Raw genomic sequence first — 23,722 nt, forward strand, 5'->3', positions numbered from 1 at the left:
CTTCTCTCTATTTACTTAATGTGTCTTAGATTAACTTATTTCTGAAACAATGCAATTTCAGGACGACAGCTAGTTATTTTCTGTTTATGTGATTATATTTACTTTTTCACTCGTGGAGTGATTTTATGAAAATCATGTATTTATCCGGACCCAGTTGAATATATTTATATAAAATGATTCAAAAAAATCAGGCCTCAAAGTCATTAATCCATGTGAATTTTGAAATAAACTCACATGTGTTAATGATTCCTTTCATGTTTACTGTTATGTTTTGGGTGTTATTTTTCCAATTTTCTTAACTTTGCATTCTTTTGATTTACCTGCCAAAAGGTTTTAATAAATTTCAGTTTGCTTATGAGAATGTTCTCATTCATAATATAATAATTCTATTAGTTACCACTTTCCTGCCTAGTCAATATTGTTAAGTTAATTTTTATTGAACTTATCACCCGGGGCAGATCCGTTAATGCCCTGGGAGAGCAGCAACGACAAGATGATGATGATGATGATGGTTGTTGTATAAAGGGGCCTAACATTTAGGTCATCGGGCTCTAATGGTACAAGATAAAGCAAAATCAAATACAGTAGATACAATACGCGACACTCAGCGAGATATCTAGTGACAGCTATTGGAGCTCTCTCTAGCGGGTAGACCTGAGAACTACTGATTCTGTCATAAGAGCACGTGTATTTGTGTGTGAAGTTTTTGGTGTTATTTATGTGTTTTCAGTGAGTTGACATAATTAAATAGTAGCATGTGTCATTCCTTGATATCTCCTCTCAACATGAGGGGAAAGGTATGTGCTGTGTTTGGCTGCAGTAACTAGGAAGTAGAGAAGAATGCGAGGTCTTTCTTCCGTTTACTTCGTGACAAGAAAATGTAAGTAATATTGTGTTTGCATATATATTCTTCCAGTGACAAAGAGATTTTTATAGTACTTCATAATCTTCTGACCTGCTCGACCCATATTTTAACTGGCTTAAAATATAATACTCATATTTTATTGTATAGTGCAGCAGTTAACCTTCAATACAAATGTGTTGTTGTAGCTGTGATCTGTGAGTTTTGAAATGTCACAGAAGTGATTTGGATAAGGTGTACAAGAAAGAAGGGACGTTACTCTTATATAAGAATTATAAAATTGTTCAGATCATTTCCAGGCTAGCGACTTTAAAACTCCTTGACTATACAGCCAAGGGTATGTTACATTTTTACTCTAATTGTACGTAAATATTCCTCAAAGCATCACTATCGACAACATTTTCATACTTTTCTTTCTTTTATTCCTCTTCTCAGAATAAAGCCAGGATTTTATAGATTTTCTTTCTGTTAGTAGGCTTCATGTTAAGAGGAAAATTGCCCAGCTTTTAAATGTTAATTCATTGCATCAAGTGTGTAAGGAATGTGCCGATATTTTTATTGACAAGTGTCTTAATGTGATGATACAATGGTTTTTAAATGAGAAAAAAGACAAATCTAACCGTAAAAGCTCAGGCAGGAATGCTAAAGCAAAAAAAGTAATGCATAAATGAAAGATCAACCTATTTCACAGCAGTTCATTTCACATCTTGTTTATATGTCTAATTTCAGTCTTTAAACAATAACCTTTTAAATAATTCTTCATTCATTTATCCAGAATTGCTTTAGCAACTTTGAAGTTAATATCTCAATAATACTTTCTTTCTAGACATAATTTATTTATCCATTTTCGTATATGCATTTCCATTGATATCTGAATTTAGCGCAACTTTTCAGATCAAGTCACTAGGAGCGCCACCGTCGAATTGTCTCCCATTTTAACAAGGCTAAATCCGTGTCGCGTATTGTCTCTACTCTATTTGGCAAAATGTAATAATAATTAAAATTTTAAAATGTATCCACTGACTACGTTTTAAAACAAATGATGATGAAAAATAATTATGAATTTTAAATAATCAGTGGGTCTTCTGTTATCAACCAATCAATCAATCAATCAATCAATCAATCAATCAATACTGATCTGCATTTAGGGCAGTCGCCCAGGTGGCAGATTCCCTATCTGTTTTCCTAGTCTTTTCCTAAATGATTTCAAAGAAATTGGAAATTTACTGAACGTCTCCCTTGGTAAGTTATTCCAATCCCTAACTCCCCTTCCTATAAATGAATATTTGCCCCAGTTTGTCCTCTTGAATTCCAACTTTATCTTCATATTGTGATCTTTCCTACTTTTATAAATGCCACTCAAACTTATTCGTCTACTAATGTCATTCCACGCCGTCTCTCCGCTGACAGCTCGAAAGACTGGTTAATAGTCCAAACGCCTGAAAGCCATACATCTAATTTTTTATCTGACATACCACTTAGTCGAGCAGTTCTTTCTCTCAATTCTTCCCAACCCAAACTTTGCAACATTTTTGTCGGAAATCACCCAGAACAAATCGAGCTACTTTTCTTTGGATTTTTTCCAGTTCTTGAATCAGGTAATCCTGATGAGGGTCCCATACACTGGAACCATACTCTAGTTGGGGTCTTGCCATACATACCCTCTCATATTGCTCATGAAAACCATGCATTGCATGTTGTACAATCATACATCTGGCCTTTCTTAAGGTGTGGTCCAAATTGCAGCATACACCAGTACCTCTAATACCAAGTAGCACATCCTGTTGCAATGATGCATGCCTGTATTCGTCGTACTATCCACTGGTTCATCAAAGCAAGGTTGACCCAGACCGACCCACTCCTCAACGGCGATTCGGCGTAGATCTCTCAGATTGGTTGGTGGGTCATCTCGTTCACAAACAGCCCTTTTCAATGTATCACAGGCATGTTCAATAGGGTTCATGTCTGGAGAACATGCTGGCCACTCTAGTCGAGCGATTTCATTATCATGAAGGAACTCATTCACAAGATGTGCATGATGGGGGTGAGAATAGTCTTCCATGACGACAAACGCCTCTCCGAAATGCTGCCAATATATCACAATCCATAAGTTTAATTTCTGTATTGATTATATTCACCTAATCAATCTATATATATAAAATAACTTGTCCTGACTGACTGACTGATTCATCATCGCCGAGCCAAAACTACTGGACATAATGAAATGAAATTTTGGGGATACATTCATATTAAGATATAGGTGCTCGCTAAGAGAGGATTTTTGGATATTCCATTGCTAAGGGGGTGAAAAGGGGGGGTGAAATTTTAAAATGATTGTATCTATATCTCAAAACATCAATAGTTTACAGATGTAAAAATTAGTATTTAGAATCGTCTTTAACAATAAGGAAACACGTATAATTTGTTTTCAGAAAATCCCAATAGGAGGGGTGAAAAAGGGTGATAAAGGGGTTGAATGCCTTTAATCAGGATACCGGCACTTATATCTCAGAAACTGAACATATTACAGACCTGAAAATTTGTACTTTTAATCTCTTTTAAAAATAAAGAAACGCGTATTTTTTTTATTTTTGGAAAATCCAATAAATGGGAGGGTGAAAAGGGGGGGGGGTGAATTTTTAAAATGACTGTATCTATATCTCAAAACTTTGAAAGTTTACAGATGTAAAAATTGGTATTTAGAATCTTCATTAAAAATAAAGAAACACGTATTTTTTTGTTTTCAGAAAATCCCATTAGGAGGGGTGAAAACGGGTTGAATGCCTTTCAAGAGGATACTTATATCTCAGAAACTTAAGATATTACCGACCTGAAAATTGGTGTTTGGGATCTCCTTTAAAAATAAAGAAACAGGTATTTTTTTGTTTTTGGAAAATCCAATTAACGGGGGGTGAATTTTTAAAATGAGTGTATATCTCAAAACCTTTAAAGATTATAGATGTAAAAATTGGTATTTAGAATCTCCCTCAGAAATAAAGATACACGTACTTTTTTTGTTTTCGGAAAATCCCTATACTGTAATAAAGGTGGAAAAGGGTGAAAAATGGGTTGAATGCCTTTAATGAGGCTACTTTTATTTCAGAAACTGAAGATATTACAGACCTGAAAACTGGTATTTGGGATCTACTTTAAAAATAAAGAAACAGGTATTTTTTCGTTTTTGGAAAATCCAAATATGGGGGTTAATTTTTAAAATGAGTGTATCTACATCTTAAAACTTGAAAAGTTTACATATGTAAAAATTGGTATTTAAAACCTCCTTTAAAAATAAAGAAACATGTATTTTTTTGTTTTTGGAAAATCCCAATAGGAGGGGTGTAAAAGGGTGAATAATGGGTTGAATGCTATTAATGAGGATACATATATCTCAGAAACTGAAGATATTACAGAACTGAACATTTGTACATGGGATCTCCTTTAAAAATAAAGTAACATGTATTTTTTTGTTTTTGGAAATTTCAATTACTGGAGGTTAAACAGGAGTGACAAATTGAGGTGTAATTTTTGAAAGACTATATCTACAGAATATCTGAGAAACGTAAAATGTTACAGACATAAAAAGTGGTATTTGGAATTTCCTGTAAATGTAAAGAAACATAGGTGATTTGTTTTTGGAAACTCCATTTAAGGGGAACTAAAAACAGGGTGAATTTTAAAATGAGAATTTCTACAGTGTATCTCAAAAACTTAACATGTTACAGAAGTGAAAAATGGTACTTTTTTTCTCTATTAAAAGTCAAGAAACGTGTATTTTTAGTTTTCCGAAAAACCACTTGGCTGGGGGGGGGGGGGGGGTAAAGTGACTGAAAATGGTGTTGAATTATTTTAATTAAGCTACTGATATCTCAAAAATGAAGATGTTACAGACGTGAAATTTGATATTTGGATTCTGCTTTAAAGTAAAGAAACACGTATTCTCGAAAAATCCAATGCAAGGGGGGTGGGGAGGTGAAAGAATTGAAAAATTAATTGACTTAATTGTACGAGAATACTTCGTCTAATAAAAACTAAAGTTGTTACAGACGTGAAAATTGGTATTTGGAACAAAGAAAAACGCGTTTTTTGTGGAGGGGGGGAATCATCTTGTGGGGCGGGATTGAAAAGGAGTTGAATTCCTTTCATGAGGTCACACAAATCAAAAACTGAGGAAGTTAGAGTCGTGATAATTGGTATTTAGAAGATCCTTTATTACTATTAAAGAAACAAGGTTTTTGCTGGAAAATTCAATTGGGGGGGGGGGAGGAGTGTGAAAGGAAGTGAAAAAAGTGAATTATTTTTATGGGGATACTTATATCTCAAAACTGAAGGTAATAGACGTGAACATTGGTGTTTGGAATCTCCTTTAAACATAAAGAAACATGCCTTTCTGTTATTTTTTGTGGGGGGGGGGGGGGTAAATAAACTTAACGGCGGTGGGGTGTAAAAGGAGGTGAGAATAGTTGATTTTACTGTTCATAATGTACTTATAAGGAGCCTCCGCTGCTCAGGTGGCAGCGTGCCTGCCTCTCACAGCTGGGTTATGTGGTTCAAATCCCGGTCACTCCATGATGGACAAAACGGAGGCGGGACAGGGTTTTCTCCGGATACTCCGGTTTTCCCTGTCATCATTCATTCCAGCAACACTGTCCAATATCATTTAATTTCATTTCATTTGTCATTCATTATCCATTGCCCCAGAGGAGTGCAACAGGCTTCGGCAGCCGGCACAATTCCTATTACATGTAATTTTGTATTGATTAGGTGGTCTAATAAATAACTTAATGTTATTATTTCAACAATTCCTATTGCCGCCGCCAGGTGGGGGCTTTATTCATTCCATTCCTGACCCTGTCGAATGACTGGAAACAGTCTGCAGATTTCCGATGTACTTATTCTGATCATAAACCCATCATTTTTAATCTTTCCTGGGTTCATTTTCAAGAGCCATCTTTTTCTTCGGAGAACGTTCTTAGATTACAGTACATTCTCCTGGCATATAAATAAAAATTTAAACACCTTTGAAATAAACGATATGAATGAGATTGACCGTCCAATTGTTCACCTCTATAATAAGGTCAACAATGCATGGAAGTATGTCATTCGTATCACCAGAAATCCCGCACACTTGGCTACGTGCAACAATGGTGCTGGTCACATTGTTAACAATGACAGTGGCAGCAGATGTAATTTACCGCCAAGTAGCGGTCTTGCATCTTGCTATGGGGTCCAGAACATCTATAATAATAATAATAATAATAATAATAATAATAATAATAATAATAATAATAATAATAATCATCATCATAATAATAATAATAATAATAATAATAATAATAATAATAATGTTCTGGACCGTCGTCAAAAGTGCAGACTGCGCTGGAAACGGGTCCTGGACGGGTAATGACTAAGAATGCAGTCCAGCTGCGGGTTCAGTACCGCCAAGGCACCCAAGAGGACACCACGCCGGATCTCCTCAAGGATTTGATCCATATTAAAAATTCTTATAGGAAAAGATGGCAAAGATTTAGGGACCCAACTGACCGGGTGATATACCTGGACCTAGCCCGGGAAGTACGAAATCGATTGCCGGAAAGAAAGATTGAAAAATGGGAGGAAACTTGCCATAATCTATTAGAAAATGAGTCAGATCGCGAAGTTTGGCGGATTCTCTCAGATAACCAGTCAGATCGCGAATTTCGGCGGATTATATATAAAACAATAAGCATTCAATTATAAATTTCTTTATAATACCCGTAGCGAAGCACGGGTATCTTGCTAGTACATATATATGAAGTAAATCAATATATGTACTGATTAGGTGGAAGCTTCAAAACTTCATTTTTTTTTTTGCTATGGGCTTTACGTTGCACCGACACAGATAGGTCTTATGGCGACGATGGGATAGGAAAGGCCTAGGAGTTGGAAGGAAGCGGCCATGGCCTTAATTAAGGTAGAGCCCCAGCATTTGCCTGGTGTGAAAATGGGAAACCACGGAAAACCATTTTCAGGGCTGCCGATAGTGGGATTCGAACCTACTATCTCCCGGATGCAAGCTCACAGCCGCGTGCCTCTACGCGCATGGCCAACTCGCCCAGTAAACTTCATATTTTTGCTGCCAATATGGTTGCACTATAGGTCAGAGGATATCATTTCTGTATCGTTCATCTGTTTCGGTGCCTTCCATAACCACCAGTAAAAACTTAAAACGGTCCACCTTTTCAATACAAAAATGTTATATTTATTTATAACATGTATTTGCACTTGGAACTAGTTTCGACGCTGTGTTTGCGTCATCATCAGCCAAAATGTGGGAAATAGGCAAGATGTAGGCATTTATATTACACAAGGCGTTACATTAAACAATACACATCTTATAAGGAGATAAAAACAGGGACGAATATAGAAACAAATGAATCGTTGAGAAAACAAAAGTTATACATATTAAAAATAACCTTAACCACATATCTTGCAGTGCGAAAGTGTTCTTCTTGAATGATTCCTGAATATAAAAAAGAAACACACGCGCACACATTTCTGGAGAGCCAGCACGCAGGACAAAGTAAAGTGAAACCTTAAGAGTTCTTCTGAGAAGAGTTCCTCATTTTTTCTATGTTCCGACTAACTAATGAAGTCTCCCTTGAGTTCCTGATAAACATACATAACAGGAAATTCTCCTTCACTCTCAACAATAGCTCTAAAGACCAACGGTAAAATTTTTATTTTAAATATTGTGCAGAGACGTGAAAGCATGATTTTGAACATGATATAACTCCTTCATATGACCCAGTTTTTTAATACAAGGTGTTGCATTAAATAATACACATCTTACGAGGAGATGAAAACAGGGACGAATGTAGAAACACATGCATCGTTGAGAAGGCTAGTTATACATATTAAAAATAAGCTTAACCACATAACTTGCAGTGTGAAAATATTTGCCTTGAATGATTCCTGAATACAAAACGCGCGCGCACACACTTCTAAAGAGCCAGCAGGCAGGAAAAAGTAAGGTGAAACCTTAAGAGTTCTTCTGAGAAGAGATCATGATTCTTTCTATGATCTGACTAACTAATGAAGTCTCCCTTGAGTTCCTGATAAACATACACAACAGGAAATTAAACAATACATATCTTACAAGGAGATGAAAACAGGGAAAGTTATACATATTAAAAATAACCTTAACCACACATCTTGTAGTGCGAAAATATTCGTCTTGAATGATTCATGAATACAAAACACACGCGCATACATTTCTGAAGAGCCAGCAGGCAGGAAAAAGTAATGTGAAACCTTAAGAGTTCTTCTGAGAAGAGTTCATCATTTTTTATGTTCCGACTAACTAATGAAGTCTCCCTTGAGTTCTTGATAAACATGCACAACAGGAAATCCTCCTTCACTTTCAACAATAGCTATAAAGACCACGGTAAATTTCATTTTTAAATATTGTGCAGAGACGTGAAAGCATGATCTTGAATATAATATAACTCCTTCATTTAACCCAATTTTTTACACAAGGTGTTACATTAAACAATACACATCTTACGAGGAGATAAAAGCAGGGACGAATGTAGAAACAAATGCATTGTTGAGAAAGCCAAAATTATACATATTAAAAATAAGTTTAACCACACAACTTGCAGTGCGAAAATATTTGCCTTGAATGATTCCTGAATACAAGACGCACGCGCACATATTTCTAAAGAGCCAGCAGGTAGGAAAAAGTAAGGTGAAACCTTAAGAGTTGTTCTGAGAAGAGTTCATCATTCTTTCTAGTTAGTCAGATCATAGAAAGAATCATGATCTCTTCTCAGAAGAACTCTTAAGGTTTCACCTTACTTTTTCCTGCCTGCTGGCTCTTTAGAAGTGTGTGCGCGCGCGTTTTGTATTCAGGAATCATTCAAGGCAAATATTTTCACACTGCAAGTTATGTGGTTAAGCTTATTTTTAATATGTATAACTAGCCTTCTCAACGATGCATGTGTTTCTACATTCGTCCCTGTTTTCATCTCCTCGTAAGATGTGTATTATTTAATGCAACACCTTGTATTAAAAAACTGGGTCATATGAAGGAGTTATATCATGTTCAAAATCATGCTTTCACGTCTCTGCACAATATTTAAAATAAAAATTTTACCGTTGGTCTTTAGAGCTATTGTTGAGAGTGAAGGAGAATTTCCTGTTATGTATGTTTATCAGGAACTCAAGGGAGACTTCATTAGTTAGTCGGAACATAGAAAAAATGAGGAACTCTTCTCAGAAGAACTCTTAAGGTTTCACTTTACTTTGTCCTGCCTGCTGGCTCTCCAGAAATGTGTGCGCGTGTGTTTCTTTTTTATATTCAGGAATCATTCAAGAAGAACACTTTCGCACTGCAAGATATGTGGTTAAGGTTATTTTTAATATGTATAACTTTTGTTTTCTCAACGATTCATTTGTTTCTATATTCGTCCCTGTTTTTATCTCCTTATAAGATGTGTATTGTTTAATGTAACGCCTTGTGTAATATAAATGCCTACATCTTGCCTATTTCCCACATTTTGGATGATGATGACGCAAACACAGCGTCGAAACTAGTTCCAAGTGCAAATACATGTTATAAATAAATATAACATTTTTGTATTGAAAAGGTGGACCGTTTTAAGTTTTTCCTAACATCCTTTCTCAGTTCAATACGGACAAAATGAAATTCCTATGTTTAAATAACCACCAGTGACGTACGTCGGCCCCACATGATGCCACCCCAAAACATCAGGGAACCACCACCTTGCTGCACTCGCTGGACAGTGTGTCTAAGATGTTCAACCTGACCAGACTGCCTCCAAACACGTCTCCGACGATTGTCTGGTTGAAGGCATATGCAACACTCATCTGTGAAGAGAACTTTATGCCAATTCTGATGGGTCCATTCAACATATTGTTGGCCCCATCTGTACCGTGTTGCAGGGTGTCTAGGTTGCAAAGGTGGACCTCACCATGTACGTCGAAAGTGAAGGTACACATTATCATGCAGCCTATTGCGTAAACTTTGAGTCGAAACATGACGTCCTGTGGCTGCACGAAACGCAATATTCAGCATGGTGGCATTGGTTTCAGGGTTCCTCTGAGCTGAAATCTGTAAATAGCGGTTATCCACTGCAGTCATGGTCCTTGGGCAGCCTGAGTGAGGCAAGTCATCAACAGTTCTTGTATCTCTGTACCTCCTCCATGTCTGAACAACATTGCTTTGGTTCACTCTGAGACGTCTGGGAACTTCCCTAGATGAGAGCACCTCCTGACACAATGTAACAATGCAGATACGATCAAACTGCAGTATTGATCTTCTAGGCATGGCAGAATTACAGATAACACGAGCAGTGTACGTCCTTCCTGGTGGAATGACTAGAACTCATCGGCTGTCGTACGCACTCCGTCTAATAGGCCCTGCTCATGCACGGTTGTTTACACCTTTGGGCAGGTTTAGTGACATCTAGGAACAGAAGGGACTGTGTTCTTGATGCAATATAAACATTCAACATCATTGTTCAGGCGATCTTGGAACTGAGGTGATACAATATGTGTGTATATCACTCAAAAGTAAAAAAAAAACACATTAAAATACAAAGACTTACTAAAACAGAGTCAGTAGAATAAAAGGTAGTTAAAAATAAAATAAAAATTAAAAACAAATAGAAAATTCACTTGTATACATGATAAAATAGGCCACCATCCCTCATTAAATGGATGACGAGGTCTGCTGACTGCTCGTCATCTTACAGAATGAAGGAGATAGTACTCGGAAGTTTTACACTATGGCAGACCAGGTCCACGCACTTCGTAAGGATGTATACCATGGGTAAGATGACTGCCTCAAGTACACCTTGGGGTAGGGGGGTGGGGCTTCTCCCTTCAGTAAGTACGAGTACATTGCCAAGCCGTGGCCAATCTGAAGACGACATACGGTACCACTCCTCTTCTCCGTGAGTGGCCTGCCACTCCATCTCCCAATAGGACATAACCAAATGTCTCAGCTGAGAATGAATATCACTGGATGGAACCTTGTAAGGCAATGGGGCTGCTGTGAACGCCTCCCTGGCAGCCCTATCAGCTAAATCACTTCCTGCTATACCCTTGTGGCTTGGAAGCCAAAAAAACATGATTCTGGTGTTAGCACTCCAACACCTGGCCAGCGGGTCCTAGATCCGCTGCAACAGAGGGGTTCACAGGAAACATGCATCAATAGATTGTAATGAGCTCAAGGAGTCATAACAGAAAGTGCTGATGTTCATTGGACCGTGTGTACTGCAGAGCTTCAAGGACAGCATAAAGCTCTGCTGTGTACACACTACACGTTTCCGGTACAGGAAAAATGAACCTCTTATTACCAACAATGAACTTTTGCTTCAGCCCTCGAGCTATCCGTGTAAATAATTACTGAGCTAAGACACGAGAAGAGGCATGAAAGGGTATAAAGCGTGAGATTTATCCGGAGGTGCTTACTTCTAAATGAAGGCCAGTAGGAATATCAATATTCTGTTTATATGGTGCCAAAACTCTTCTCTCATACAAATCAAAACAGAACAAGGTGGTAATGCTTTTGTCAACAACCCACAAAAACATGGACATTGATCCAACTTCTAAGAAACCCAAAGTGGTGCCTTAGTCAATGCATACATCATTTACTGCATCAATAAATTCACAAAAAATGAAAATCCACTGTCAAGAAAAGAGTTTATGATGTCTCTGGGCCATGATTTGACTTTACCACAACCACAACTTTACCAAAACCGTCTGAACAATCCAGACCTCCAACGCCCTCTCCGGCAGATGATCTATGAGAGAGAATCACCGCTCAGCAACAGCCAGAACATGCACAAGGATGGAAAATAGACTATGCTCATTTTGTCCTTTGAGCAAAAGGATTATTACATTTTGCAACCACTATTCAAAAACTATTTGTGCAGAACATTGTGCCAAGTATTGCCTGGATTGATAACGCTACCTAAGCCAAAAAAGAACACTTTGAAGTTAACTTTTTTGTCATCTATGCTTTAATTAAACATGATTGTTAATTTTTGTTTGATGGCAATGCAGAACACTTCAATAATGTGTCTCATTTACAATAGAACTTTTGAATCGTAAAATTTACCTGTTTAGTGTTATAGGGTTAAAACCGTTTTGAAATATATGAGACTGAGCATTGACTGTTGAACAAATTAACAATGTACGTACCGGTACTTCATTTCTTTGTATATCTACTAGGTATATGATCACTGACTGCAATAAATTCATTATTAATACTCGGTAATAATCACCCCCACACCCAGTGTTTATACTAGAGTACAATAGGGTTTTTCTAGTACTAAAATCCTTAACTTGCTCAAATAAATAACAAATTTTCCACAGAGAAACGTTAAGAATTTTATGAATTTAGAAATTAATGAGTAATTGCAAATGAGTAACTTAGTTAACAATAAATATTGTACTATTTATCTTTATTGCAGTATTGTACTATCCTTGGGAAAAAGTGGATAGAAAGCAACTGACTCTTCTGTAACAGACATAGCCTATCTTAAGTTCCACATGTAGACACTAATATACCTTTAACATCTTAAAGTACTATTACAGAGACACAGAAACAGTTTTACACAGTGCCCAGGTAAAGAAGTGCAAACTAAAGTACAGGAGCAGTCACATGAATTTCATCACCTTCACATCGGCAACTATGTTGGAAACTGAAATATTCCTGACAGTATAAAGTCTGAGCTCCTAACAAACTGTTGGAAACCTAGCAAAGCATATGAAAACTTCTCTGGTATTCAGTCAACTGTTTACTTCTACAGTAGTGACCTCTCAAGTTCAGAAGGTTTTGTGAAAGATGAATTTCTGAGATTGAAGAAGAAATTGGAAAACGTCCTGAGTAACAGGCCGAAGAAATTAGAGAAGTGCTCAGAGATTTCTTCTCAAACAATCAAACACTGCCTCAAGTATTTGCTGTCCTTCCTGTAACAACCTGCAGTTATGAGCGAAGTTTTAGCTGTCTCATCAATTGAAAACTTATTTGCACTCAACAATGAAAGTGGAGAGACTAAATGGACTGGCACATCTAGCTATTAATCAACAAATTGTTTTTTGGTTTGCTTTTTTTACGTAGTACTGACACAGATAGGTCTTATGGTGCCTATGGGGTAGGAAAGCGTTAGGAGTGGGAAGGAAGCAGCTGTACCCTTAATTAAGTTACAGCCCCAGCATTTGCCTGATGTGAAAATGGAAAACCATCTTAAGGGCTGCCAACAGTGGGGCTCAAACCCACTATCTTCCGAAGGCAAGCTCACAACTGCACACCCCTAACTGCACAGCCAAATCGCTCGGTAATCAACGTATTAATGTGAACCTTGACGCCGTAATTGATATTTTTGCACGATCCTCTAGGCGACCTTAATTCATTTTATAATCTTCTGTTCGTATCTTTACATTTGACATTTGTTTTTCTGCCGAGCACTGTGAAAGTTTGATAAATAATATAATGCATTTTTCTGTCGGATATTTTTGCAAAAATTTGAGCTATTTATACGTTTTAGATCCATTTAAAGCAAAAAGCATAAAACATTAACTTTAAAATATCTCTCTTGATATGTATTTTTTTAATTTAAAATTTAATTTTCTACTGTTCTCTTCAAAATTTCAATAAGATGAATTTTGTAATATTTCTTGAAGAGAGCACAGAGTGTCGACTGAACCCTTCCCAACACGGGTGTCTTTCTGTGCTGCTAGGAAAAAAAAAATATATATATATTCCATATATAGAAAATGGCCAAATCCAACCTACAGGATTTCTAAAGGACCTGAAGATAGTAAAGGAATTTGTAGGCCTATACCTTGGGTCAGTCATCAATGACACAGGAAGCTGTGAAATAGAAATCAAAAGATGTATTGTTCTAGGTCATGCTGCATCGGTTAAACTCACTAAGATCTGGCAGAACTGGGCAATATCAAAAGCTACGAAGATGTGCTTGGTGGAATCACTAGTGTTCTCAGTCCTTTTGTACGGCTGTGAGTACTGGACCGTGAATGCTAGAGACATAAGTTGAATTAATATCTCTGAGATGTGGTGTTGGCAGAGAATGCTGCATGTACCCTGGACTGAAAGAAGAACCAATGTTTCCATTCTGAACAAACTGAGCATCAAGAAACTACTATCTTCCCGTGTGAGTATTACCTCTAGTTCCTTGGTGACATTTTCAAAAGAGAAGGAGAGAACTTAGAAAAGACCATTTTGCAAGGCAAACTTGAAGGCAGTAGATCACGGGAAAGAACAGCAAGTAGATGGTTAGATCAGGTGAAGAAGATCACTGGCCTACCTCTTCAGATCATGTTAAGGAAAACTGAAAACCACACTGGACGGAGACATTTCATCAAGGCTGCAACACAGAAATGATAGAGTTATGAGGTCTCGATGGTCAGTAATGAGCAAAATGACTAATAATAGAAAATGCATATTCAGGCAAAATTTGTAAGATTATAATTTTAATAATATATATTTCTGTCTGTGTGGGCAACGGCAGGTACGTACAGGTAATTGTAAATAAAAACATGGCAATACAATTTTGATTTTGGATTTTTAAAATGTCATGTTTCTGCAAGCCAACAGTAAGACATAACCGAATCTCTGTTAAATTATAATATCAAATGTCACACTAGATAAAATTAGCTTTTTGATTTGAGCCCCTTCCCCCGAAAAAGAATCTTGTGTGTGGGCCTGATAATAATGCTGCCTCTTATTATTGTTTCTGTCAGTGCCTGGCCAGATATTCCACCACTGTAATGGAGTAAGTCCGTACAGTCAGTGACTCAACACCGAGTGTCAGGCGACGGTAAATAACTCTATTCCCTAAAAGGGCCAACAGCTTTGGGCGGATGAGCCCCTTTTAGGTATGTTGATGCTCCCCTCAGTGTAGGAAATGACATTGGAACCCATCACAAGTGTTTGGCCCAATGGCGAAACAAGCGGAGGAGGAATCCGTTACTCTCATTGTTCCCAACGGTCGTGGAGGCAGAAGAAGTCATGCCAGACGAACTGGCTGTGAAGGCGCACCTCAGTAGTACTTCGAGTCTGCGGCAGTTTGTTGCAGTCTCGGTGCTTGATCCTGCATGTCTCATTCCATGTGTGCGGCAGGACACGGCTCTGAGATCACAGTGCATGGGTCACTTCCTGGCAAGTTGAGATCCACCCTAAGTAAACTCACGCCAGTGGTACTTCTTCCAAATGTCACTTACTACTTAAAAAGTCCAGTGGCAATGGAATATGGATGGTGGGGGCAGGTTACAGGTGAAACTGGAAGCTCCTAGTTCGGACCTGCACATTGGCAGCAGATATGCGATGGTCATCTCCCCGAGACCCTGAGACTACTCAGAAATCCCTCCTGCACCTGTGTTTGAGCAGGCCTGTTTAGGATTACCGCTGCCCACCCCACATGGGGAAGGCCCTAGAAAAGGTGGGCTAAACATCGGAAATCACATCCTATGTATGGCTGGGCGATCCCACCCAGCAGGTCACCCCTCATGCGGTCAGAAATCAAAAACAGGAAAGAGTCACACTCTAAAAACTCAAACATGGAATGTGAGAACTTTACTTGATGAGAGATAATCGGCTATGGAACAATGTGATGAGTAAGCAAGGAGTTGGCGCTTGTAATGCATATGGACTATTGCTTCTCGGTCTATGTGCCGAACATGAACTCTTCATCACCAACACTCAGTTTCAACTGCCTAACCGCTTCAAGAACATGTGGATGCATACTCGATCAAGACATTGCCACATGCTTGATTATGTCATTACACGGCGTTATGATAAGAAGGACATACTTATTACCAGAACAGCAAGAAATACTGATGATTGCTGGACTGATCACAAACTCTTTATTTGTCAACTCAGGATCTCCATACCCCCTAAACCACCTAGACATCTCCAAATCTTGACCAGAAGAAACTTTAACATGCTTAAACATCAGGGTGAATCCTTTGCCACAGAATATCTGAATCCAGTTAGCATAAATGACATTCAGCAAGAATGGGCCACTTAACAGAAGATAATCACAAAGTAAGCCAAGGAAACTAATGATTTTGTAAAGCAGAAGAGACAAGATTGGTTTGACGACAACGAGGAAATTTTGTATCTCATCAACGCAGAAAGGGAAGCCTATCTATCCCATCTTCAAGATCCATTCTCCAAAATGAAGAAAGCACATTTTTTAGAACTCACAAGAACATGTCAGACAAAGATAAGAAAAATTAAAAATATCTGGTGGCAAAAGAAAGTTTAGGAACTTCAGAAACTATCTGATGCTCAGGACCTGAGGAACTTTTACATTGGAATAAAAGAGCTGTACGGTCCATCTCGCTCTTCAACAGATACATTGAAAACTGCTGACAACTCTACCACTCTTACTGACAGCCATGAAATCCTGGAGTGTTGGAAGGAGCATTTCTCTACACTTCTAAATCGTCCTTCCACTGCTGATGAAGACATTCTTCGTGATGTGCCTGAACAGCCCGAACAACCACGGATTGCAGTTCTGCCAACTTACTAAGAATTCAGAGCAGCTCTCAATCATCTGAAACCCACAAAGGCACCTGCCCCAGATAACATCCCTCTGGAGTTAATTCAAGCTGGCAGTTAATCACTCAAAATGAGGATTTTCACTCTCATCCTCGAAATTTGGTAAGTCAGAGAAGTACCTGGTGAACTAAAAAATGCCACTATAATCACAATCTTCAAGAAAGGTGATTGCAGTGTTTGTGGCAACTATCGCAGTATATCACTACTATCTATCGTAGGTAAAATTCTCGCAAGAATTCTGCTTAAATGCCTCCAGGTTATCTCTGAAAGAGTCCTCCCAGAGTCCCAGTGTGGGTTTCGAACTTCCATAGGAAGAACTGATCTTCTGTGCAAGGCAACTTCAAGAAAAATACAGAGAGCAACAGAATCCTCTCTTCTTTGTTTTTTATGACCTGGAAAAGGCATCTGACTCTGTTCCAAGACATGCTATGTAGGCAGTACTGAAACACTTTGGCTGTCCTCAGCATTTTGTTGACCTGGTTCAGGACCTTCTTGATGCCATGACCGGACAGGTTCGTCATCAGAAAAGGTTCTCGGATGAATTTCCTATTACTCGTGGACTGAAACGGGTGTGTGCTTACTCCAACATTTTTTGCATTATATTTTGCTGCATGAATCTTCTACAAATAACCCAAGTGTGGAGGTTAGGTTTTGTTTCAATGGAGGGCTTTTCAACCTAGCAAGACTTCGCTCCCAGAGGCTCACCTACAGTAAGTTACAAAGGTAACCAAAATGCTGTATGCATATTATGCTGAATCATCTACACTTACACCAGAGGAATCACAACTCAGTTAACTGCTACAAGAGTGCATGTGATTGTTTTGGTCTTACCATTACCGGTAATATTGAAAAGACCAAGATCCTCGCCAACCTTCATCTGGGATAACTCTTCCACATTTCAACATCTCCATCTCTGATACTCCACTGGAGCAGGTACACCACTTTTTGTACTTGGGTAGTATCCTTTCTGTGCACTGTAACTGTGAGCATGATGTGGAGAAGAGAATTGGTGCTGCCCATGCAGCATTTGGATGACTATCACATCGGGTGTTCATGAATAAAGACCTGAGCGTGAAGGAGAAACTCATGTACCACTCTGTTGTCATCACAACATTGCTATATGGTTGTGAAACTTGGACCATTTACCGATATGACTTGAAAAAGATTGAGCACTTCCACCAACGAAAACTTCGATCCATCCTTAGGATAAAAAGGGAAGACCATGTCACCAACATTGCTGTTCTTGAGAAAGTGTATGCCAAGAGCACAGAATCATCCATCATTGATCATCAGCTTAGATGGATTGGCCATGTCCGTCAGATGAATGATACCAGATTTCCATGCCAAATCCTGTATGGTGAACTTTGTTCCGGCACCAGACCTCATGGAGCCCCCATGAGGCGCTACAAGGATCAGCTTAAGCACACTGTGAAGATGACAGATCTCAATCCGCACACCTGGGACACGCTTGCTCAAGACCGGACAATTTCGCGCCGGACCATCCCTGCTGCTGTCAATCTATTTGAAGGGGAACGACACAGATGTGAAGAGGCCAGGAGAGAAGCATGAAAACTCAATGCAGCACAACCATGCCCTCCTCCAACAATTCTGTGGACGCTTATTGCATGCTAGAATTGGTCTGTTCAACCAACAAAAGTACATCCACAGACCAAAGTGAATTACTGGAAGAAGTTAGCTAATTACTCGGAAACGAGTTAAAGCCGACAACGACGATTATTGTTTCCGTGTTAATACTTAAAGAAGTCACTTCCTAATCTGTCAAGTAACAACATTACGCTACATTTTAATTTTTACTTTATCCAATATTGCGATGATATTTGAATAATTCCGGTGCAATATTGCAAGCTAAGGTTAAAATCGACCGATTACCACTTACAGTATGTTTATCCATTAGAAGTATTTTCATTCCTGGGCCGCTCTCTTCGGTCATTTGGGTAATATACATTTTAACAGCTGTTACGACATTCATTTTTAGTAAATGTTAAATTGTCCGACACAAACTTTACATTGACTCACTTTGAACCTTAACTTTAACACTCAGCGTTTAACTGTCATTCTCACTACGCCAACTTCATTCCAAACTTTGACACTTGTCGAACAAGCGCCGACAGCCACGCCTCCATCGGCAAACATATAGGTAAACACAAGACTAGCACTTTCAGACATTGTTTCCAATCGTCACCCAAGGATCTACACTTTGATCCACGATAATTCTTCTTTCGTTTAATTATATTGTCACAAGTGATCTCGTTATTAACCGGCATTTATACTGAAATATTATCTGCTTTGGTCTAAGATCTGAAAATCTGGTACATAATAATTCTTTTTCGTAGGAACTGGTAAGAACTGAATCAATGAAAAAACAACAATGTTGGCCAAAGTGGGATTTACTTTCGCGAAATGTGAGTGCTAACTTTGATACAAATGCGCGAAAACCCTTTTAATCATGACTTCTAAAGAAGATAAAGATCGTAAGTGTAGGATATTTCATGTTTATATTATTTAAGCAAAGTTAACCTTCAAAATCTTTATACAGTGTTGAATATGGTGGTTATTATTGTCAGTATGGCATGAATATCTGTCAGAACACATTAAATGCACTTTTCTTCATTAGTCTTGTACAACCTAATTTAGAAATGACCGAATATTGAATATAACGGGTTTGTTTTCTTCGTACCAAGCTCGTTGAGCGTGTTGTATGACTCTTTCTCCAGCTTCTGTGTTCACCTGTTTTGTTTCTTTTTTACATCATCAGGGCCTTCTGACTTTGAAGCCTGGTTAAGCAGTGTGTCAGATACATTCAGAGGTTTGACAGTTCAGAAGCAAAGTGAGACTCTGTTGACACTGATCAATCTAGGGAGCCCTGAGCAACGTTATCATCTCTTAAAAAATGTGTCTGTAGCATTGCAGAGGGATATTTTGGTCTTGTTGCCTGTAGAAATCCAAGAACTCATTTGTTACTACATTGATACACAGTCTCTTCTTAGAGCGTGTTGTGTTAGTAAACGTTGGAATGGGTAAGTCTGTTTTTGTTATTATCAGAAATCTGTATTAATCTACATTAATAAATAACAAAGTAAATTAATAATGTTATTTCTAATATGTTTATATAATATAATTATATCTGTTAAGTGGATTCAGTACTCAAGTTATTAGCGCAGTCTGAACTAACTGGATATGTTCTACTGCTCAAAGAAAACAAGTCATTTGATGGAAACACTTATAGATTGTGCCTCATATTGTCTGTAACCATGTCGCGGAAAGCTATATACTCACCATTTTTCTGCCTGTCTTCTTTCCCTAGAAGCTGTTTTCCACCTGAGTTCATAATATTCCTGTACATAGTTTTCCTTCTTCCAAAAGTCTTTATATACAAGATCTATGTTTCCTACAACTACATAACCTTCAACATCAAGTTAACACGTTACTGTCTTGCACTTTCTGTCTACTTCCCTCTTTAATCACCTGTAGTCCTTCTTGCCCTCCTTTATCAGTGGGCTTTTTAGAGATATTCCAGTGTGCTGACAGGGCTGTTGATTCTACCATTGTATAGTTAAAATTTCAGGTTTCCAAACACTGCCAAAATAAACTATAGATATTTCTCACCACATCACACTTTTATTTCATCCTGTAAAATATTGCTGCTCAATTTAAAGTATGTTTACCTAAAGAGTATCACATACATCGTTAGTCTGAGTAAGTGATGGAGTTCTTTGTTCTAAAGAAAATCAAAACGATCCGTGTATATGTGCATGTTACAAATAATATGAACCATATAGCCTATATAGTGGTGGAAACGACAGCAAGATTGATTACCACCTGTGTTCGTGAGAGATCAAAGGTACCATAAAGGTCTGCTAGTGGTTTTATGTCGCGCCGACACAGATAGGTCTTATGGCGACGATGGGATAGGAAAGGCCTAAGAGTTGGAAGGAAGCGGCCATGACCTTAATTAAGGTACAGCCCCAGCATTTGCCTGGTGTAAAAATGGGAAACCACAGAAAACCATCTTCAGGGCTGCCGACAGTGGGATTCGAACCCACTATCTCCCGGATGCAAGCTCACAGCCACGCGCCTCTAACCGCATGGCTCATAAAGGTCTGCAGAGTCATACAGAGGAAACTGAAATCTTCATGAAACACCATGAAAAGCAGACAGACAGGTCAGTCTGCATCGACAAGATGAAGTGGTTCAAGATGAGAAAGCCAGAAAGTGCGCATTTCATATACACAGTGGTGAAATATTTGGAAACTGAGCGAGTTGGCTGCGCAGTTGTGGTCGTACGGCTGTGAGTTTGCATTCAAGAGATAGTGGGTTCGAACCCCACTGTCAACAACCCTGAAGATGGTTTTCCGTGATTTCCCATTTTTACACCAGGCTGTACCTTAATTAAGGCCACGGCTGCTTCCTTGCAACTTATAGGCCTTTCGTTTCCCATTGTTGCCGTAAGACCTGTCTGTGTCGGTGCGACGTAAAGCCACTAGTAAAAAAAATAAAAAATAATAATGAATACTGATAATTGTAAATATAAAAAGCATACTACAATATCGAATTTCATAGTTCAGCTTGCTTCTGATGTGCATTGTATTCTTAAATAAATAGTTCATTGTCATAAATTGTCATACTAATTGATTTTACAACTGAAATCTTATGTCAAATATAATATTGTCAGGTCATATTTTTAATGTTACTGTGCTTATTTTTGTAAATTTTAGGTGATAACAGCATTTTTCATGTACATATTATGGTGATGTTTAAATTATTGAACAAAATTTGCCTTTATTCAAGTGGCATCACATCTCTTCCACAGTTTTGCTAGGATCTCATCACGGCCTACTGTTTTTCCATCCTTCATTTGGTGAATTCCTTCCTTGACTTCTTCAAAGCCATTGACAATGACACCATCCTTACAGACAGTCAAGACATATTAAGACACTGGAAGGAACACTTCACCCTACTTTTGAATTGAAGCTTAACTGCTGCTGAAGATTTCCTCCAACATGTGCCACAACATCCTCTGCAACTGTGGATGGAAGTCCAACCAACCTTCCATGAATTCACCAAAGCCCTCAAAAGTATGAAACCAAGAAAATCTCCCGGACCAGATAACATCTCTCTAGAACTTATTCAAAATGGAGGACTATCTTTGAAGACCAGGATTTTCTTCCTAATTCTAGTAATTTGGTAAACACAGAAGGTGCCTGCTGACATGAAAAATGCCACCATAGTAACCATTTTCATGAAAGGTGATCAAGGTGTCTGTGGCAATTATCGTGGCATTTCCCTACTATCTGTAGCAGGAAAAGTTCTGGCAAGGATTTTGTTGATCCGTCTTCAGACTGTCTCTGAAATGGTACTCCCTGAGTCTCAATCTGGGTTTCGGGCCTCAAGAGGTACCATTGACATGATCTTTTGTGCTAGGCAAATCCAAGAGAAATGCAGAGAACAATTCCCGCTTCTTTTGGTATTTTATGATCTGGAAAAGGCCTTTGACTCTGTTCCTAGAGAAGCTATGTGGATGGTATTACGGCATTTTGGCTGTCCTGACCGTTTTGTAGGCTTAATCCAAGGTCTTCATGATGGAAAGGTTGGACAAGTTCTTCACCAGAATGAGCTATCAGAAGAATTTCCTGTCACAAATGAGCTTAAGCAAGACTGCTTGCTTGCTCCCACTCTTTTCGCCCTGTACTTGGCAGCCATGCTTCATGAGACTTCTACTATTGACCATGTGGGTATGGACGTTAAGTTTTGGTATGATGGCGGACTATTCAACTAAACCAGGCTCCGTTCTCAGAGATTGACTCATAATACTCAGATAATGGAGCTTCAATATGCTGATGACAATGCAACACCTACCCATACACCTGAGGAGTTTCAAACATCCATCAACTGTTTTAAGGAAGCTTATGAACGATTTGGTCTGACCATCCACGCCCATAAGACTAAAGTACTTGTGCAGCCGTAACTAGGTGGTACTATCCCTGAACTAAATTTCACCATAGCAGGAACACCTCTTGAACAAGTAGACCAATTCACCTACCTTGGTAGTATTCTAACTACACACTGCAACTCAGAAAGGGATGTGGAAAATAGAATACGCTCTGACCATGCAGCTTTCCACTGCCTCTCCCACAGAATTTTCTTGAATAAGGATCTCAAATTATGTACCAAACTAATTGTGTAATGAGCTGTAGTCATAACAACATTACTATATGGATGTGAAACCTGGACACTTTATCATGACATAAAGAAACTGGAACGCTTTCATCAGCAGAAACTCAGATCCATCATGAACATCAAATGGGATGACTACATAAGCAGTGCAGCAGTTCTTGACAAGGCGCATATGAACAGCATAGAAACCTTCATCATCACTCATTGGCTTCGATGGGTTAGTCACATCCAGCGTATGAATGATAGCAAACTGCCTAAACAACTTTTCTACGATGAAATTGGTCATGGCAAAAGGCCTCAAGGTGCTCCTTTGAAACATTATAAAGACCAGCTTAAGAAGACTATGAATAGCACCAACATAAATGCTAACACCTGGGCAACAGCTGCACAAAACTGTGTTATCTGGCGCAAAACTACTGCAGAAGGTTTCTCACTGTTTGAGCAGGCACGTCGCAGACAAGAAATTTAAACAAATTAAAAGTGGAAACTACGTCAGATCCAACCACGTCCTCCACCCACCTTTAGATGTGACTTGTGTGGCCGCATGTTTCATGCAAAGATTGGCTTGATCAGTCATCAGCGACATCTCCACTAGAGATGGGAGTTACATATCGTAACATGATAATGTATCCTAATCCATAACAGTAAGGTGTTCCAGAAATATTATGTTCCTCCGGAGACCCTAATACAAAAGTAACTGTCTCAGCGAAACCAAGGGAAGAGTAGGGAGTTTCTGATTGGCTAATGTGTATTAGGAAGCATAGCAGCTCGCTTTAAGCGTGCATTGCTGCGCAGGCGCGAGCGATACTTTTGTAACAGTTTACTGGAATACTGATATTCCTATCCTGTTACTTGCTGGTCGGTTATAGATATTCCTTAGTTATTCGATGTGCTTTGTATTAGGCTTACTGGTGGTGATACATACAGTAGAGTAGTTCCTCGGAACAGTTACGCGTGGTCTTCCCATCTTGCATCTTGAGTTTCACTCCGTGTTCTGGACCCCACTGCCGGTTTTCCGTGGTTTCCCATTTTCACACAAGGCAAATTCTGGGGCTGTTCCTTAATTATGG

At 38.6% G+C, this 23,722-nt stretch overlaps 2 protein-coding genes across 3 annotated transcripts in view; one reads left to right on the top strand and one right to left on the bottom strand.

Moving 5' to 3' along the window:
- Vps45 (vacuolar protein sorting 45) overlaps positions 1-18,587 on the bottom strand; it is a 189,296-nt gene extending 170,709 nt beyond the window's left edge. For both annotated transcript variants that reach the window (XM_067137958.2, XM_067137957.2), the window contains exon 1: positions 18,355-18,587. In XM_067137958.2, the coding sequence (XP_066994059.1) occupies positions 18,355-18,447 (93 nt within the window). In that variant the 5' untranslated portion in view covers positions 18,448-18,587. The remainder of the gene's footprint in view (positions 1-18,354) is intronic.
- A 295-nt stretch (positions 18,588-18,882) lies between these two features.
- LOC136879580 (F-box/WD repeat-containing protein 2) overlaps positions 18,883-23,722 on the top strand; it is a 67,655-nt gene continuing 62,815 nt past the window's right edge. The window contains exons 1-2 of the mRNA XM_067153245.2: positions 18,883-18,949; positions 19,234-19,495. Of these exons, the coding sequence (XP_067009346.1) occupies positions 18,925-18,949; positions 19,234-19,495 (287 nt within the window). The 5' untranslated portion in view covers positions 18,883-18,924. The remainder of the gene's footprint in view (positions 18,950-19,233; positions 19,496-23,722) is intronic.

This window comes from Anabrus simplex, chromosome 1 (assembly GCF_040414725.1).
Source record: "Anabrus simplex isolate iqAnaSimp1 chromosome 1, ASM4041472v1, whole genome shotgun sequence".
In the NCBI taxonomy this organism is placed as follows: Eukaryota; Metazoa; Arthropoda; class Insecta; order Orthoptera; family Tettigoniidae; genus Anabrus; species Anabrus simplex.